Source organism: Tachyglossus aculeatus, chromosome 21, assembly GCF_015852505.1.
Source record: "Tachyglossus aculeatus isolate mTacAcu1 chromosome 21, mTacAcu1.pri, whole genome shotgun sequence".
Lineage (NCBI taxonomy): Eukaryota > Metazoa > Chordata > Mammalia > Monotremata > Tachyglossidae > Tachyglossus > Tachyglossus aculeatus.
Window position 1 is genome coordinate 11,430,615 of NC_052086.1, and position 18,440 is coordinate 11,449,054.

At 57.0% G+C, this 18,440-nt stretch overlaps 1 protein-coding gene across 2 annotated transcripts; it reads left to right on the forward strand.

Moving 5' to 3' along the window:
- Nucleotides 1-1,056: 1,056 nt before the first annotated feature.
- Nucleotides 1,057-8,110, forward strand: STUB1 (STIP1 homology and U-box containing protein 1). 2 transcript variants are annotated; one of them, XM_038762904.1, is made up of 7 exons: nt 1,057-1,245; nt 5,692-5,890; nt 6,566-6,731; nt 6,826-6,940; nt 7,140-7,196; nt 7,284-7,400; nt 7,487-8,110. In XM_038762904.1, the coding sequence occupies exons 1-7, from the start codon at nt 1,057-1,059 to the stop codon at nt 7,610-7,612; spliced, it is 969 nt and encodes a 322-aa protein (XP_038618832.1). In that variant the 3' UTR covers nt 7,613-8,110. The 2 variants fall into 2 exon arrangements, with proteins under 2 accessions (XP_038618832.1, XP_038618833.1); XM_038762905.1 differs by having other exon boundaries at nt 1,163-1,245; nt 6,826-6,970.
- Nucleotides 8,111-18,440: the final 10,330 nt, after the last annotated feature.

Sequence of the window (18,440 nt, forward strand, 5' to 3'; positions counted from 1 at the left end):
CTCACAGCTCCCCTCAGAGTCCCCTCAGGAGCCCCCTCCCTCAAAGCCCCCTCACAGCCCCCCTCAGGGTCCCCCTCCCTCAGAGCCCTCTCACAGCCCCCCTCAGGGCCCCCCCCCCCAAGTTCAATCAATTAATCAATCAATCGTATTTATTGAGCGCTTACTGTGTGCAGAGCACTGTACTAAGCGCTTGAGAAGTACAAGGTGGCAACATAAGAGACCCCTCCCAGCCCCCCTCAGGGGCCCCTTTCCTCAAAGCCCCCCTCAGATCCCTCTCACAGCCCCCCTCAGGGCCCCCCCAAATCAATCAATCAATCGTATTTATTGAGCGCTTACTGTATGCAGAGCACTGTACTAAGCGCTTGGGAAGTACAAGGCGGCAACATAAGAGCCCCCTCACGGGCCCCCCCTTCCTCAAAGCCCCCTCACAGCCCCCCTCAGGGCCCCCCCCCTCAGATCAATCAATCAATCAATCAATCGTATTTATTGAGCGCTTACTGTGTGCAGAGCACTGTACTAAGCGCTTGGGAAGTCCAAGGTGGCAACATAAGAGCCCCCTCCCAGTCCCCCTCCCTCAGAGCCCCCTCACAGCCCCCCCTCCCTTAGATCAATCAATCAATCGTATTTATTGAGCGCTTACTGTGTGCAGAGCACTGGACTAAGCGCTTGGGAAGTCCAAGGCGGCAACATAGGAGCCCCCGCAGGGCCCCCCCCCCCTCAGATCAATCAATCAATCAATCAATCGTATTTCTTGAGCGCTTACGGTGTGCAGAGCACTGTACTAAGCGCTTGGGAAGTCCAAGGTGGCAACGTAAGAGCCTCCTCCCAGCCCCACCTCCCGCAGCGCCCCCCCGCGGCAGGCCCGCTCCCGCCGCGGTCCCCTTCCCGCGCACGCGCGCCTTCCCTCCCTCCCTCCGGGGGCTCCCATTGGTCGGCGCCCCCTCGGCGCGAGCGCGCGCGGGCGGGGAGGGGGCGGGCGCCTCCGGCCGGAAGTTCCGGTTGCTCGGGGGACGGCGCGGAGGCTGCCGGGAAGGCGGCGGTGGGCCGCACGCCGCCATGAAGGGGAAGGAGGAGAAGGATGGCGGCGGGGGCGGGGGCGGCGGCGGCGGCGGCGGCGGCGGGGGGACCGGGGGCGGCGGTAGCCCGGAGAAGAGCCCCAGCGCCCAGGAGCTGAAGGAGCAGGGGAACCGACTCTTCGTCGGACGCAAGTACCCGGAGGCCGCCGCCTGCTACAGCAAGGCCATCGTGAGTGTCGTCCTCGGGCCGGGGGGGGGGCGGGGGGGGGAAACGACGACCCCCTCACACACCCTCCCTCACGAGCCCCTCACACACCCTCCCTCACGAGCCCCTCACCACACCTCCCTCACGCCCCCCTCACACACCCTCCCCCACGACCCCCTTCCACACCTTCCCCCCTCACGAGCCCCTCACACACCCTCCCTCACGACTCCCTCACACGCCCTCCCTCACACGCCCCCCTCACACGCCCTCCCCCCTCACGACCCCCTCACACGCCCTCCCCCCTCACGACCCCCTCACACGCCCTCCCCCCTCACGACCCCCTCACACGCCCTCCCTCACACACCCTCCCTCACGCCCCCCTCACATGCCCTCCCCCCTCACGACCCCCTCACACGCCCTCCCCCCTCACACGCCCTCCCCCCTCACGACCCCCTCCCCCCTCACGACCCCCCTCACACGCCCTCCCTCAGGCCCCCCTCACACACCCTCCCTCACGCCCCCCCTCACACACCCTCCCTCACGACCCCCTCACACACCCTCCCCCCCACACGCCCTCCCTCAAGACCCCTCACAAACCCTTCCTCACACACCCTCCCTCACACACCCTTCCTCACACACCCTTCCTCACACACCCTCCCTCACACACCCTCCCTCACACACCCCTCACACACCCTCCCTCACGACCTCCTCACACACCCTCCCCCCTCACGACCCCCTCACACACACCCTCCCTCCCGACCCCCTCACACACCCTCTCCCCTCACGACCCCTCACACGCCCTCCCCCCTCACGACCCCCTCCCACGCCCTCCCCCCTCCCACGCCCTCCCTCACGACCCCCTCACACGCCCTCCTTCACACACCCTCACACACCCTCCCTCACGACCCCCCGCACACCCTCCCTCACGACCCCCTCACACACCCTCCCCCACGACCCCCGCCCGCCTCAGGCCGGAGAAGTTAATACTACTATAATAGCAACCTTATCTCTTAATAATAACAATAACAACGGCACGTATTAAGCGCCTACTACGTCCAAAGCACCGTTCTAAGTAAGCGCCGGGGAGGTTACAGGGTGATCAGGTGGTCCTCCCGGTTGGCGGGGGGGGGGGGGGCTCACAGTCCTAAATAATAATAATAATGATGGCATTTATTAAGCGCTTACTATGCGCAGAGCACTGTTCTAGGCGCCGGGGAGGTGACAAGGTTGTCCCATGGGGGGGGCTCACAGTCTTCATCCCCATTTTCCAGAGGAGGTCACTGAGGCCCAGAGAATGACGATGGCATTTCTTAAGCGCCTACTATGTGCAAAGCACTGTTCTAAACGCTGGGGAGGTTGCAAGGTGAAGAGGATGTCCCATGGGGGGGCTCACAGTCTTATCCCCATTTGACAGATGAGGTAACTGAGGCACAGAGAAGTTAAGCGACTTGCCCAAAGTCACCTAGCTGACAATTGGTGGAGCCGGGGTTTGAACCCATGACCTCTGACTCCAAAGACCGTGGTCTTTCCACTGAGCCACGCTGCTTCTCTAAGCAGTCTAAGTCTTGGAGAAGCAGCGTGGCTCAAGGGCCCAGGTTTTGGGTTCTAGTCCTGGCCCCGCCACTTGTCAGCTGGTGTCTTTGCTTCACTTCTCTGGGCCTCAGTGACCTCATCTGGAAAATGGGGATGAAGACTGAGCCCCCCCCGCCCCCCGTGGGACAACCTTGTACCTACCCCAGCGCTTTGAACAGTGCTTGGCCCATAGTAAGCGCTTAACAAATACCAATATTATTATTATTAATCCCCATTTTACAAATGAGGTCACCGAGGCTCAGAGGATAATAATAATAATGATGACATTTGTTAAGTGCTTACTAAGCGCCAGGGAGGTTACAAGGTGATCAGGTGGCCCCACGGGGGGCTCACAGTCTTCGTTCCCATTTGACAGATGAGGTCACCGAGGCCCAGAGAATAATAATAATGATGGCATTTATTAAGCACTTACTACGTGCAAAGCACTGTTCTAAGCGCCGGGGAGGTTACAAGGTGATCAGGTGGCCCCACGGTGGACTCACAGTCTTCGTCCCCATTTTACAGATGAGGTCACTGAGGCCCAGAGAATAATAATAATAATAGTGATGGCATTTTCTTAAGCGCTTACTATGTGCAGAGCACTGTTCTAAGCGCCAGGGAGGTTACAAGGTGATCAGGTGGCCCCACAGGGGGCTCACAGTCTTCGTCCCCATTTGACAGATGAAGTCACCGAGGCCCAGAGAATAATAATAATGATGGCATTTATTAAGCACTTACTACGTGCAAAGCACTGTTCTAAGCGCCGGTGAGGTTACAAGGTGATCAGGTGGCCCCACAGTGGACTCACAGTCTTCGTCCCCATTTTACAGATGAGGTCACTGAGGCCCAGAGAATAATAATAATAATAATAGTGATGGCATGTTTTAAGCGCTTACTATGTGCAAAGCACTTTTCTAAGTGCCGGGGAGGTTACAGGGTGATGAGGTGGCCCCCCCGAGGGGCTCACAATCTTCATCCCCATTTGACAGAGGAGGCCCAGAGAAGTGAAGTGATTTGCCCCATGTCACATGGCTGACTGTTGGCGGAGCTGGGATTTGAACCCGTGCCCTCCGACTCCAAAGTCCGTGCTCTTTCCGCTGCTTCTCTTAAGCGCTTACTGCGTGCCAAGCGCTGTTCTAAGCGCCGGGGGCGGGCAGGGAGGGGGAGACAAGGTGATCAGGCTGTTCCACGTGTCAGGTTGTCTTCACCCCCATTTGACAGATGAGGAAACTGAGGCCCAGTGAGGCGACTTGCCCATGGTCACCCGGCTGACGGGTGGCGGAGTCGGGATTAGAACCTCTGACTCGCAAGCCACGCCGCTTCTCTTGAGAGTCGGTCCGTGCCCGCGGGGAGGACGGAGAGGTCGGCCCCTTTCTTGGCCCGGCGTCCACTTTCGTTCATTCGATCGTATTTATTGAGCACTTACTGTGTGCGGAGCGCTGTGCTAAGCGCTTGGGAAGGACAAATGGCCACAGGCGGCCCCCGGACAGCGGCCAGGCCGGAGCCCCGACCCGGCCGTGAAAGCCGAGCGCTCGGCCGGGGTGCCCTCCAGAAGAGGCAGCCGATCGGATCGCTCCGGAGATCTTGAGTGCGGGCCAGGATTGGGGATGGGTTTCTGATAGTCACCCGCGGGAGCCCGGCCGCCCGGCCGTGCGTGGACCGCGAGGAGGAGGAGGAGGAGGCGAGGGAGGCCGGAGGCAAGTCCCCCAGCTCCCCTCCGTCTGGATAATAATAATAATTATGATGGTATTTGTTAAGTGCTTACTATATGTGAAGCACTGTTCCAAACGCTGGGGAGGTGACAAGGTGCTCAGGTGGTCCCACGTGGGGCTCGCGGTCTTCCTCCCCGTTTTACAGATTGAGGTCACTGAGGCCCAGAGAACTAAAGTGACTTGCCCAGAGTCACCCAGCTGACAAGTGGTAGAGCCGGGACTTGAACCCGTGACCTCCGACTCCCCAAGCCCGGGCTTCTTCCCGTTGAGCCACGCAGCCACGATGCTGGCACCGGGCGCCGGGGGCCCTTGGGCAGTCGGTTGCGGTCACCGCCCTTTACCCCAGCAGGCCCCCAAGCCCGACGGACTCGGCCCCAGGAGGCGCAGCCCCGCCCGCATCTACCCACCACCGCTCCCGAGGGCCCTCGCCCGTCCCCCGCCCCCAGCCCCGTGTTGAGGGGGGTCTCCCGCAGCTTCCACGGGGGTCTTCCCCGGAGCTGTAGTCAGCTGCCGTCGGAGCCGTAGGCGATGCTGAGTCTGCAGGGCCAACCTGGTTTCCCCCCCGGGCTCCCGTGGGCAGGAGGGCAGGTAGCCCTGCCTGATGGCTTTTTCCCCCGGTGCAGCTTGTGTTGACGTCCGGTCGGGTTAACCATCTGCCCGTCACCCGGGGGCCCTCAGGCCGAGCCGCTCGTCGTCAGCGGGAAAGGCTTGGGGCCAAAAGTGGCCGGGGGCGTGCCCAGACGTGGCATGGGGCGGGCCTTCCCGGAATCATCCACAGAGCAGGTCTTCCAGCTTCGCCACCCTCCCTCTCCAGTCAGTCGACAAATATTCCGGCCCACCTCGTGCGGGCGGAGAGATCAGCGGGCAGCGCCCCCGCACACCGGAGCCCAGACCAGATGGGGACACCTGGCGCGGCCGAGGGGCGCCGCCTCCCCGAGCTTGCCCGGGGCAGCCGAAGGGGACGAGCGGCCCGAGCTGGGGGGTCGGGACACCTGGGTTCTGGTCCCACGTCGGCTGTCGACTCTTGCCGCCTGGCCACGGGGCGTGGCCCTGTGCCCTCTCGGGGCGTCAGCACGGGGTCGGTCGTGCCCCTCTCCCAGGGAGCGCGGGGCGATGGGCCCGGGCGGGTGGGCACGCTGGGTGCCCGAGGGTGCTGAGGGCCCCCCTCGCCCCTCCCCCTTTCCAGACCCGGAACCCTCTGGTGGCTGTGTATTATACCAACCGGGCCCTGTGCCACCTGAAGATGCAACAACATGACAAGGCCCTGGCCGACTGCAAACGGGCGCTGGAGCTGGACGGCCAGTCGGTTAAAGCCCACTTCTTCCTGGGCCAGTGCCAGCTGGAGATGGAGAGCTACGACGAGGCCATCGCCAACCTGCAGCGAGGTCAGCCCGGCCCCTGCCCGCCCGCCCGAGCGGTGGCCTTTCCCGAGCGCCCGCTGCGGGCAGGGCGCCCGGGGGAGGACGGTCGAGTTAGCGGACCCGATCGGGAGACAGACTCTAGAATCGGCTCCAGCTCGGGGGGATGTCACTGGTTTAAAGATCTGGACGGGTTTTCCCAGCTCCCTGTAGAACCGAATCAGCCGTAGGTGTTTATTGAACGCCTGGGAGAGAACAAGAGAGGATGCGGGTGGCCTGGAAGTTGGGGGCCGTTGATGAGGAATTAACCGGGAAAGGTCTCCTGGATGGGGATGGGTTTTCAGGAGGACTCTGGACGGCAGCGGTCTGAAGGGGGAGGGCGGCCAGAGGAGAGGGGAGAACGAGGCCCGGACAGTAGGTTGGCTGGGGAGGAACGAAGAGTGCGAGCTGGGGTGCAGTGGCAGAGGAGCGAGGCTGAATAGGAGGGACAGGGCCGACGGAGCACCTTACAGCTCGGGGCGGGGGGTCAGGAGTCGGCGTTTGAACCGGGTGGGGGCTGACGAGAGGATGTACGCCGGACGCCGTTCGAGCTGACCGAGCCGGACGTCAGGGCGAAGCCTGGACTGGAGAGGCCGGACGGAGGCAGGGAGGTTAGCGAGGCGGGCGGTGCGGGGGTCCCACCCTGACCCCCGCCCCCCGCAGCCTACAACCTGGCCAAGGAGCAGCGGCTCAACTTCGGGGACGACATCCCCAGCGCCCTGCGCGTTGCCAAGAAGAAGCGCTGGAACAGCATCGAGGAGCGGCGCATCCACCAGGAGAACGAGCTGCACGCTTATCTCACCAAGCTGATCATGGCGGAGCGCGAGCGGTGAGCGGGCGGAGGCGGTGGGGGCGCCGGGGGAGCCGCCGGAGACGGGGGGGGTGCCCGGAGAGAGCCCGGCCCCCTCGCCTTGCTCCCCCAGGGAACTGGAGGGGTGCCGCCAGAGCCAGGAGGAGGAGGAGGAGGAAGAGGAGGAGGAGAGCAGCGTGGAGGAGAGCCGGGGCCGGGCTCAGCTGGCCACCATCGAAGCCAAACACGTGAGGCAGCCCCACGCGGCCACCCCTGCAGTGTGTATCCCGGCCGGCCGGAGCGGGGGCTGGAGGAGCCGGGGTGGGGGGCCCGTCTTGGGCGGCGTGGGCTGGGGGCGGCGGGTATTCCCTCCCGTGACAGCCCCCGGTAGCGTGGGCTCGTGTCGGGGCCGAGGCCCCTCCGTGAGGCCGGTGGTTTCCGTGACAGGACAAGTACCTGGCCGACATGGACGAGCTGTTCTCGCAGGTGGACGAGAAGAGGAAGGTGAGAGGGGGCGCGGGCCGGGGGGGGCCGGGCCCGGGCCCGGCGAGCCAGGCTGAGCGGGGCCTTTCTGGGCGGGCGGGGGGGCAGAAGCGAGACATCCCCGACTACCTGTGCGGGAAGATCAGCTTCGAGTTGATGCGGGAGCCGTGCATCACCCCCAGCGGCATCACCTACGACCGCAAGGACATCGAGGAGCACCTGCAGGTGAGGGGGCCGGGGTAGAGGGGGGCTGCAGCCGTCGGGGGGGGGTGGCTCCAGACCCCAACCGCAGCTCCTCGGTCTCCCCTCAGCGCGTGGGCCACTTTGACCCCGTGACCCGGAGCCCCCTGACCCAGGAACAGCTCATCCCCAACCTGGCCATGAAGGAGGTGATCGACGCCTTTGTGTCAGAGAACGGTTGGGTGGAAGATTACTGAGGGGACCCCGCCCCGGGGGAGGCGGGAGGGGGCCGGAACCCGCCTTACCGTCCGTCCGTCTGTCCGCCAGCCCCCGACCCCCCACCCCCCTCTCCGCCGGGCTCAGGTGGCATCTTGGCTTCTCACCTGCTCTGGTTACCTGGGGTGGGCAGGCGGGCCCTGGGCCAAGGGAGATGGGGAGGTGGCGGGGGGGAAAGGAAGGTCCTTCGGGGGCCGCGGCCTGGGGGTGGTCTCCCCGTCTGTGTACATAGCGTGTGTGCGTGAGTGAGTGTGAGTGTGGGGTTGGGGGGGGGGGAGTGTGAGCGTGTGTCTTACCGGGTTCTGTAAATAGTCGGTTCCTGGAGCCCCGGCTGAGCGGCGCCTCGCTCTCCACACCTCCCATCCGAGTGGCGATCCCAGCCTGACTCCTTCCCCTGCCCCGCCCCGGGGCCGGGGGTGCATGTGGTGGAGGGAAGGGCGCTCCTGGGGCAATAAAGTCTGTGAGCAATATGCACGTGAGGTGATGTCCGCCCTCCGTCCTCTTCCTTCCCCCTCGCCTACCCTCCCGGGGACCAGTCTGCCACAGGGTGAGGGGCTGCGGGGGGCTGGACTCAGTGACCCTGGAGGAAGGCTGCATCTGGCACCCCGTGACCCTCCCCAAAAAGACACGCGGGAAGGTGAGGCGGCTGCCGCCAGGCGTAATTCTTCATTTGAAGGAGAAAGGAAGCGGTACCCTCATGCCCCCCCGGCCCGCCCCCTGCCCCCTTAGGCCAGGAAGGTGGAGATGAAGACACTGGTGTCCAGGTTCAGGGTGGCATGCCACCAGCGGTCTGGGAAATGGGGGGCGGGGGGCTCAGGTCAGGCTGAGGTCCGCACGGCCCCGCGTCCCGTCACCTCGCCCGGGCACTCCGGGGGCCGCGCCCCGGCTGGCAGGCTCAGGTACGTGTCCAACGGCCACGCCAGGGTCATGCGGTGCTTGTCGTTTTGGTTTTTTTTTTTGGTATTAAGCGCCTAGAGAAGCAGCGTGGCTCAGTGGAAAGAGCCCAAGCTTTGGAGTCAGAGGTCATGGGTCCAGATTCCGGCTCCATCAACTGTCAGCTGTGTGACTCTGGGCAAGTGACTTCTCTGTGCCTCACCTGTAAAACGGGGATCAAGACTGTGAGCCCCCCGTGGGACAACCTGATCTCTTTGTAACCTCCCCAGCGCTTAGAACAGCACATAAGTAGGGGCTCAATAAATGCCACTATTATTATTACTACGTGCAAAGCACTGTTCTAAGCACTGGGTGGATACAAGGTGATCAGGTTGTCCCACGGTGGGGCTCACGGTCTTCATCCCCATTTTCCAGATGAGGTCACTGAGGCCCAGAGAAGTGAAGTGACTGGCCCAAAGTCACAGAGCCGACAAGCAGCGGAGCTGGGATTAGAACCCATGACCTCTGAGTCCCAAGCCCGGGCTCTTTCCACTGAGCCACGCCGCTTCCCTTGCCATTGGCCTCGGCAGCCCTGTCCGGTGCCTCTCAACTTGGCGGGGGGCGGGAGGGCCCAGCCTGGTGGCTGCTCAGGAAAAGGAGGAAGAGGAGAAGCAGCGTGGCTCAGTGGAAAGAGCAGGAGCTTTGGGAGGAGCACCGGTACACCTCCTACGTCGACCTGCTGCAGCGCTTCCGGCCCTGGATCGTCTCCCATCAAGTCATCAAGCTGAGCACGTGCCGGGCCATCACGGGCCTGAACCGGGCGTCCACCACCCTGCACGGCAACTGCAGCAACGGCAAGCGGCCCGTGAGCAACAAGGGCTGGATCTGCGACCGGTAAGGCGGGGGGCCGGGCCCTCCGGGACGTGGCGGGGGGCGGGCGGGGATGGCGGGCCACGACCTTGCTTCGTCGAGGTGCCGTCTCCCAGGGGTAGGGCATCTCCCTGGCTCGGGGCGGGGAACAGCTGGAGTAGTGATAATAATAACAATAATAATGATGACATTTATTACGCGCTTACTATGTGCAAAGCACTGTCCTAAGGGCTGGGTAGGTTCCAAGGTGATCAGGTTGTCCCACGGGGGGCTCCCAGTCTTCATCCCCATTTTCCAGATGAGGTCACTGAGGCCCAGAGAAGTGAAGTGACTCACCCAAAGTCACCCAGCTGACAATTGGCGGAGCCGGGGTTTGAACCCATGACCTCCGCCTCCAAAGCCAGGGCTCTTTCCACCGAGCCACGCCGCTTGTTAAGCGCTTACTACGTGCCAAGCACCGTTCTAAGCGCATCTTGGTCCGTCTCCCCTCCACTTAGCACGGAAGCCCCTTGGGGGCAGGAACCAGGGCCCCCCCCCCCGCTTTGGCCGTCCTTGCCGAAGCGCTCAGTATAGAGCCCGGTACTCAACACGTGGGTCCGTTTTTGCTTTTCTGGAGCTGTGTACGACGCCTGTTAAGCGCTTCCCGCATTCCGGGCACCATACTAAGCGCTGGGGTGGATGCAGGCTTCGTGCCTTCAGCAGGCAGTGCATAGTATTTGTTGAGCATGCCATGTGCAGAGCACTGTACTGAGCGCTTGGAAGAGTACAGTACCATTCGTTCGTTCAATTGTATTTATCGAGCGCTTACTGCACGCGGAGCTCCGTACCATGGAGTCGACTGATGCGATTCCTGCCCTCGAGGAGCTGACGACCCCCATTAAAATTCCTAATAGAGGGTAAGAACGTATACACAAGACTAGCGGTGTACTGGACACTTGGGAAAATCCAACGGAAACATGAAACGTGTTCCCGGCCCGCCCCGGAGGAGCTATGGCTCCAACTGGGGAGAAAAATTCACCCTTCCTCAGGCTGTGGAGGGGGAGGTTCCGCGGGCCCCCCGGCGAGGTCCGGCCTGGTGCCCCGCATCGTGGTCCCCGGCGTTGACCACCACCCTTGTCGTCAGTGTGCCAGTACGTGCCCCGTGTGCCACCACGTAGTGAAGGGCCTCTTCGTCTGGTGCCAGGGCTGCAGCCATGGCGGGCACCTGCGGCACGTCATGAAGTGGCTGGAGAATAGCTCCCACTGCCCTGCGGGCTGCGGACACCTCGGCTGGGGACCGGATCGGGGGGATTATTGGGGACCGGGCCTGCTGGGGAAGGAGAGAGAGTGAGTGTATATGGTTTTTTTTGGATGGCCTCGCCTCATCACCGCCTTCCCCTGGTCCTGAATAAAGCAGCGTGGCTCGGTGGAAAGAGCAGGGGCTTTACAGTCACAGGTCGTGGGTTCAGATCCCGCCACTTGTCAGCTGAAGACTGTGAGCACAACTTGATCACCTTGTAACCTCCCCAGCGCTTAGAACAGTGCTTTGCACATAGTAAGTGCTTCATAAATACCGTTATTATTATTATTATTATTATTATTATTATTATTACCTCATCTGTCAAATGGGGGTCAAGACTGTGAGCCCCCCGTGGGACAACGTGATCACCTTGTAACCTCCCCAGCACTTAGAACAGTGCTTTGCACATAGTGAGCGCTTCATAAATACCATTATTATTATTATTACCTCATCTGCCAAATGGGGGTGAAGACTGTGAGCCCCCTGTGGGACAACGTGATCACCTTGTAACCTCCCCAGCGCTTAGAACAGTGCTTTGCACATAGTAAGCGTTTCATAAATACCATTATTATTATTATTATTATTACCTCATCTGTCAAATGGGGGTGAAGACTGTGAGCCCCCCATGGGACAACGTGATCACCTTGTAACCTCCCCAGCGCTCAGAACAGTGCTTTGCACATAGTAAGCGCTTCTTACGTACCATTATTATTATTATTACCTCATCTGTCAAATGGGGGTGAAGACTGTGAGCCCCTTGTGGGACAACACGATCACCTTGTAACCTCCCCAGCGCTTAGAACAGTGCTTTGCACATAGTAAGCGCTTCATAAATACCATTATTATTATTATTACCTCATCTGTCAAATGGAGGTGAAGGCTGTGAGCCCCCCGTGGGACAACGTGATCACCTTGTAACCTCCCCAGCGCTCAGAACAGTGCTTTGCACTTAGTAAGCGCTTCATAAGTACCATTATTATTATTATAAATACCATTGTTATTATTATTACCTCATCTGTCAAATGGGGGTGAAGACTTTGAGCCCCCCGTGGGACAACGTGATCACCTTGTGACCTCCCCAGCGCTTAGAACAGTGCTTTGCACATAGTAAGCGCTTCATAAATACCATTATTATTATTATTATCATTTTTATTATTAAAGGCAGGCGGCCCTGACAGGCCGGGAACGTGAGGGAGAGGGGGCGGCCGCCCTGCAGCCAATGGCGGGCCTAGGGGGCGCGCGGGGGCTGCTGGGGGATGTAGTCCGGGGCGCCAAAATGGCGGTCCCGTCGCGGGGGCTGCTGGGAGTTGTAGTCGAGTGCTGTCACAGCGGGGGCTGCTGGGGGTTGTAGTGCGGGGTGCTGTCATGGCGGGCCCGCCGCGGGGGCTGCTGGGAGTTGTAGGCGGGGAGGTGTCATGGCGGGCTTCCCACGTGGCCGGCTTCTCTTTCGGCGGGGAAACTGAGGCCCGGAGCCCCGGGAACCGAAAGGCAGCATCCCGAGCGGGTACCAGGCCCTGCCCACGAAGGAGGAGGAGGACGAGGAGCAGGAGGAGCCCTGCTGCTTTATGAAAATGGTCCCCAATTCCTAAGTAAAAGGTGGGGGACATCCGACCACGCAAATGGGGTCACGGAGGGTTCGTGGGGCCAGCTGAGGAAGACACGAGGGAGGTCACGGACAGCTCAGCGGATCACTTGAGGTGAAAAGACACCAACTGCCTTTTGAAAATTGTCTCCATTTCAAAACTGAAATGGAGGACACAAGTGGGATCACAGGGAGTTCCTGGGGGGGTCATTATTTTAGTTGTACATAGTTACTATTCAATTTATTTCGTTAATGATGCGCATCTAGCTTTATTTCTGTTTATTCTGAGGACTTGGCACCTGTCCACGTGTTTTGGTGTCTGTCTCCCCCTTCTAGACTGAGCCTGTTCAGTCATATTTATTGAGCGCTTGCTGTGTGCAGAGCACTGGACTACGCGCTTGTGAAGTCCCAAGTCAGCCATTCATTCATTCAGTCGGATTTATTCAGCGCTTGCTGTGTGCAGAGCACTGGACTACGTGCTTGAGAAGTCCAAGTCAGCCATTCAATCAAGCAATCGTGTTTATTTAGCACTTACTGTGTGCAGAGCACTGGACTATGTGCTTGCAAAGTCCAAGTCAGCCATTCATTCATTCAGTCGTATTTATTGAGCGCTTGCTGTGTGCAGAGCACTGGACTGCGCGCTTGAGAAGTCCAAGTCAGCCATTCAATCAATCAATCAATCGTATTTATTGAGCACTTACTGTGTGCAGAGCACTGGACTACGTGCTTGCGAAGTCCGTCAGCCATTCATTCATTCAGTCGTATTTATTGAGCGCTTGCTGTGTGCAGAGCACTGGACTACGCGCTTGAGAAGTCCAAGTCAGCCATTCAATCAATCAATCAATCGTATTTATTGAGCGCTTACTGTGTGCAGAGCACTGGACTACATGCTTGAGAAGTCCAAGTCAGCCATTCATTCAGTCAGTCATATTTATTGAGCGCTTGCTGTGTGCAGAGCACTGGACTACGTGCTTGAGAAGTTCAAGTCACCCATTCAATCAATCAAATCAATCAATTGTATTTATTGAGCACTTACTGTGTGCAGAGCACTGTACTAAGCGCTTGGGAAGCAGCACCTGTATGTACGTATATATGTTTGTACATATTTATTACTCTATTTTACTTGTACATATCTATTCTATTTATTTTATTTTGTTATTATGTTTGGTTTTGTTCTCTGTCTCCCCCTTCTAGACTGTGAGCCCACTGTTGGGTAGGGACTGTCTCTATATGTTGCCGACTTGGACTTCCCAAGCACTTACTACAGTGTTCTGCACAAAGTAAGCACTCACTAAATACAGTTGATTGATTGATTGGGAAGTACAAGTACAGTACCCACTGTTGGGTAGGGACTGTCTCTATATGTTACCAACTTGTACTTCCCAAGCGCATAGTACAGTGCTCTGCACACAGTAAGCGCTCAATAAATACAGTTGATGATGATGATGAACAGTGGGCTCACAGTCTAGAAGGGGGAGACAGAGAACAAAATAAAACATTAACAAAATAAGTAGAATAGATATGTACAAGTAAAATAAATAAATAAATAGAGTAACATATATACATATATACACTTGCTGTGCGGAAGGGAAGGAGGTAAGGCGGGGGGATGGAGATTCATGGGATTCATTCATTCAGTCATATTTATTGAGCGCTTACTGTGTGCAGAGCACTGGACTACGCGCTTGAGAAGTCCAAGTCAGCCACATATAGAGACGGTCCCTACCCAACAACGGGCTCACAACAGTCTAGAAGGGTAGGGACCGTCTCTATATGTGGCCGACTTGGACTTCCCAAGCGCTTATACCAGTGCTCTGCACACAGTCAGCGCTCAATAAATACGATTGAGCGAATGAATGAGTCAGAGGTCATGGATTCGAATCCCAGCCCCGGGATGTCTGCTGTGTGGCCTTGGGCAAGTCACTTAACCTCTCTGAGCCTGTTACCTCATCTGTAAAATGGGGATTCATTCATTCAATCATATTTATTGAGCGCTTATTGTGTTCAGAGTGCTGTACTAAGGTCCCACAGCCCTGGATCACTGCCACTGTCCACCTTCTTCGCTCTTATGCCCGAGCTGCTGGTGAAAGTCTAAACACCAAGCCAACCTCGTTCACTTCAACTTTCCTGCCTTAACTCTGCCCTCTCCTCTGCCGGACAGAACTATTTCTCCTCCCTTATTGACACCCATGCCCATCTTCCCCGTCAGCTCTTCCGTACATTTAATCAATCAATCAATCAATCATATTTATTGAGCGCTTACTGTGTGCAGAGCACTGGACAAAGCGCTTGGGAAGTACAAGTTGACAACATTTAGAGACGGTCCCTACCCAACAGTGGGCTCACAGTCTAGAAAGGGGAGACAGAGAACAAAACAAAACATTCATTCATTCAATCGTATTTATTGAGCGCTTACTGTGTGCAGAGTACTGGACTAAGCGCTTGGGAAGTCCCAAGTTGGCAACATCTAGAGACGGTCCCTACCCAACAGTGGGCTCGCAGTCTAGAAGGGGGAGACAGAGAACAAAGCAAAACATACTAACAAAATAAAATAAATAGAATAAATATGTACAAATAAAATAAATAATAAATAAAATAAATAATAAAAAATTAGACAAAATAATAAAAATAAATATTAAAATTAAAATAAATTATAAAAAATTAAATAATAAATAAAATAAATAATAAAATAGAGTAATAAATCTGTACAAACATATATACATATACACAGGTGCTGTGGGGAGGGGAAGGAGGTAAGGTGGGGGGGTGGGGAGGGGCCACTTAGCTGTGTGACTTTGGGCAAGTCACTCCACTTCTCTGTGCCTCAGTGACCCCCATCTGGTGCTTAGTGCAGTGCTCGGCACACAGTAAGCGCTCAATAAATAAGATTGAATGAATGAATGAGAGTGAACCCCACTTGGGACAGCCTGATCACCTGGTACTCTCCCAGCGCTTAGAACAGTGCTTGGCGCACAGTAAGTGCATAACAAATACCATCACTTTGATCATTCATTCAGTCGTATTTATTGAGCGCTTACTGTGTGCAGAGCACTGGAGTAAGCACTTGGGAAGTCCAAGTTGGCAACATATAGAGATGGTCCCTACCCAACAGCGGGCTAACAGTCTAGAAGGGGGAGACAGACAACAAAACAAAACATATTAACAAAATAAAATAAATAGAATAAACGTGTACAAGTAAAATAAATAAATAATAAAAATATAATAATAATAAATAAATAGAGTCATAAATCTGTACCAACATATATACATATATACAGGTGCTGTGGGGAGGGGAAGGAGGTAAGGCGGAGGGGGTGAGGAGGGGCCACTTAGCTGTGTGACTTTGGGCAAATCACTCCACTTCTCTTTGCCTCAGTGACCTCATCTGGCACTTAGTACAGTGCTCGGCACACAGTAAGCACTCAATAAATATGATTGAATGAATGAGAGTGAGCCCCGCTTGGGACAGCCTGATTACCTGGTACTCTCCCAGCACTTAGAACAGTGCTTGGCACACAGTAAGCACTTAACAAATACCATCACTTTGATTATAAATGCCACTGGCTGACTGATTGATCCAATCAATTGTATCCAAGCCAATCTGCTTTCTTCTGGGCCATTGAGAAGCAGTGTGGTTCAGTGGAAAGAGCCCGGGCTTTGGAGTCAGAGGTCATGGGTTCAAACCCCGGCTCCGCCGATTGTCAGCTGTATGACTTTGGGCAAGTCGCTTAACTCCTCTGTGCCTCAGTTCCCTCATCTGTAAAATGGGAATGAAGACTGTGAGCCCCCCGTGGGACAACCCGATCACCTTGTAACCTCCCCAGAGCTTAGAACAGTGCTTTGCACATAGTAAGCGCTTCATAAATGCCATTATTATTATGCAGTTCCAGAATAACTGAGAGTGTCCATTGCTAATAGCTTAGTTTTCCCCATTGAGAAGCAGCACCTTTAAAATGATAGAGTTGATTGAATGAGACGCTCCTTGAAGGCTCTCCCCTGTACCCGCTTACCTTAATCATGGTGGAAATGGGGTGCACCCACCGAAGATTCTTCACAGTGCTTTCTGCCAGATGGGCCACCGACAGCCCGATGGCCCAGGAGGTGTAGCCCTTCAGTTTCATCACCTCATACGCACTGTCAACCACCTGTTTAACTCCCTTCTCAGGCCCCCTGTTCCTCCCCGCTCCTCCTTCCCTCACCCTCAACGATCTGGCCTCCTACTTCATTAGTAAAATTCACTCCATCAGGTCTGAGCTCCCCAAAGTCACTCCTCCCCCGTCTCCAACCCCTCGGCTTTCAACCCTCCCCGCTACTCTCCCATCCTTCCCAGCAGCATCCTCAGATGAGATCTCCCTCCTCTCGAGTGCTACTCCGGCCACCTGTGCATCTGACCCCATTCCCTCTTATCTTATGAAATCTCTCGCCCATCCCTCCTCCCCTCCTTAACTTCCATCTTCAACCCCTCACTCTCCACTCGTTCCTTCCCCTCTGCCTTCAAACATGCCCACATCTCCCCCATCCTAAAAAAACCCTCTCTTGACCCCACCTCCCCTTCTAGTTATCGCCCCATCTCCCTCCTACCATTCCTTTTCAAACTCCTTGAATGAGTCGTCTGCTCCCACCACCTCGAATTCCTCAATGCCAACTCTCTCCTCGACCCCCTCCAGTCTGGCTTCCGTCCCCTACATTCCACGGAAACTGCCCTCTCAAAGGTCACCAATGGCCTCCTGCTTGCCAAATCCAACGGCTCATACTCTAACCTAATCCTCCTCGACCTCTCAGCTGCCTTCGACACTGTGGACCACCCCCTTCTCCTCAACACGCTATCCGACCTTGGCTTCACAGACTCCGTCGTCTCCTGGTTCTCCTCTTATCTCTCCGGTGGTTCATTCTCAGTCTCTTTTGCAGGCTCCTCCTCCCCCTCCCATCCCCTCACTGTGGGGGTACCCCAAGGTTCAGTGCTTGGTCCCCTTCTGTTCTCGATCTACACGCGCTCCCTCGATGACCTCATTCGCTCCCACGGCTTCAACTATCATCTCTACGCTGATGACACCCACATCTACATCTCAGCCCCTGCTCTCTCTCCCTCCCTTCAGGCTCGCGTCTCCTCCTGCCTTCAGGACACCTCCATCTGGATGTCTGCCCGCCCTGTAAAACTCAACATGTCCAGGAATGAACACCTTATCCTCCCTCCCTAACCCTGCCCTCTCCCTGACTTTCCCACCACTGTAGACGGCACGACCATCCTTCCCGCCTCACAAACCCGCAACCTTGGGGGTCATCCTCGACTCCGCTCTCTCGTTCACCCCTCACATCCGACCCATCACCAAAACCTGCCGGTCTCAGCTCCGCAGCATCGCCAGGATCCGCCCTTTCCTCTCCACCCAAACTGCTACCCTGCTGGTTCAATCTCTCATCCTATCCCGACTGGATTATTGCGTCAGCCTCCTCTCTGATCTCCCAGCCTCCTGTCTCTCCCCACTTCAATCCATACTTCACGCTGCTGCCCAGATCATCTCTGTGCGGAAACTCTCTGGGCATGTTACCCCCCTCCTTAGAAGTCTCCAGTGGCTACCAGTCAACCTACGCATCAGGTAAAAACTCCTCACCCTGGGCTTCAAGGCTGTCCATCCCCTCGCCCCCTCCTACCTCACCTCCCTTCTTTCCTTCTCCAGCCCAGCCTGCACCCTCCGCTCCTCTGCCGCCGCTAACCTCCTCACCGGGCCTCCTTCTCACCCGTCCCGCCGTCGACCGCCGGCCCACGTCCTCCCCCTGGCCTGGAATGCCCTCCCTCCCTCCGCACGTCCGCCAAGCTCTCTCTCTTCCTCCCTTCAAAGCCCTACTGAGAACTCACCTCCTCCAGGAGGCCTTCCCGCATTGAGCCCCCTCCTTCCTCTCCCCCTCCCCATCTCCTCCAGCCCTACCTCCTTCCCCTCCCCAAAGCACCTGTATATATGTTTGTACAGATTTATTACTCTATTCATTTTACTTGTACATATTTACTATTCTATTTATTTTATTAATGATGTGCATCTAGCTTTACTTCTATTTATTCTGATGACGTGACACCGGTTCACATGCGTTGTTTTGTTGTCTGTCTCCCCCTTCTAGACTGTGAGCCCGTTGTTGGGTAGGGAACGTCTCTGTATGTTGCCAACTTGTACTTCCCAAGCGCTTAGTCCAGTGCTCTGCACACAGTAAGTGC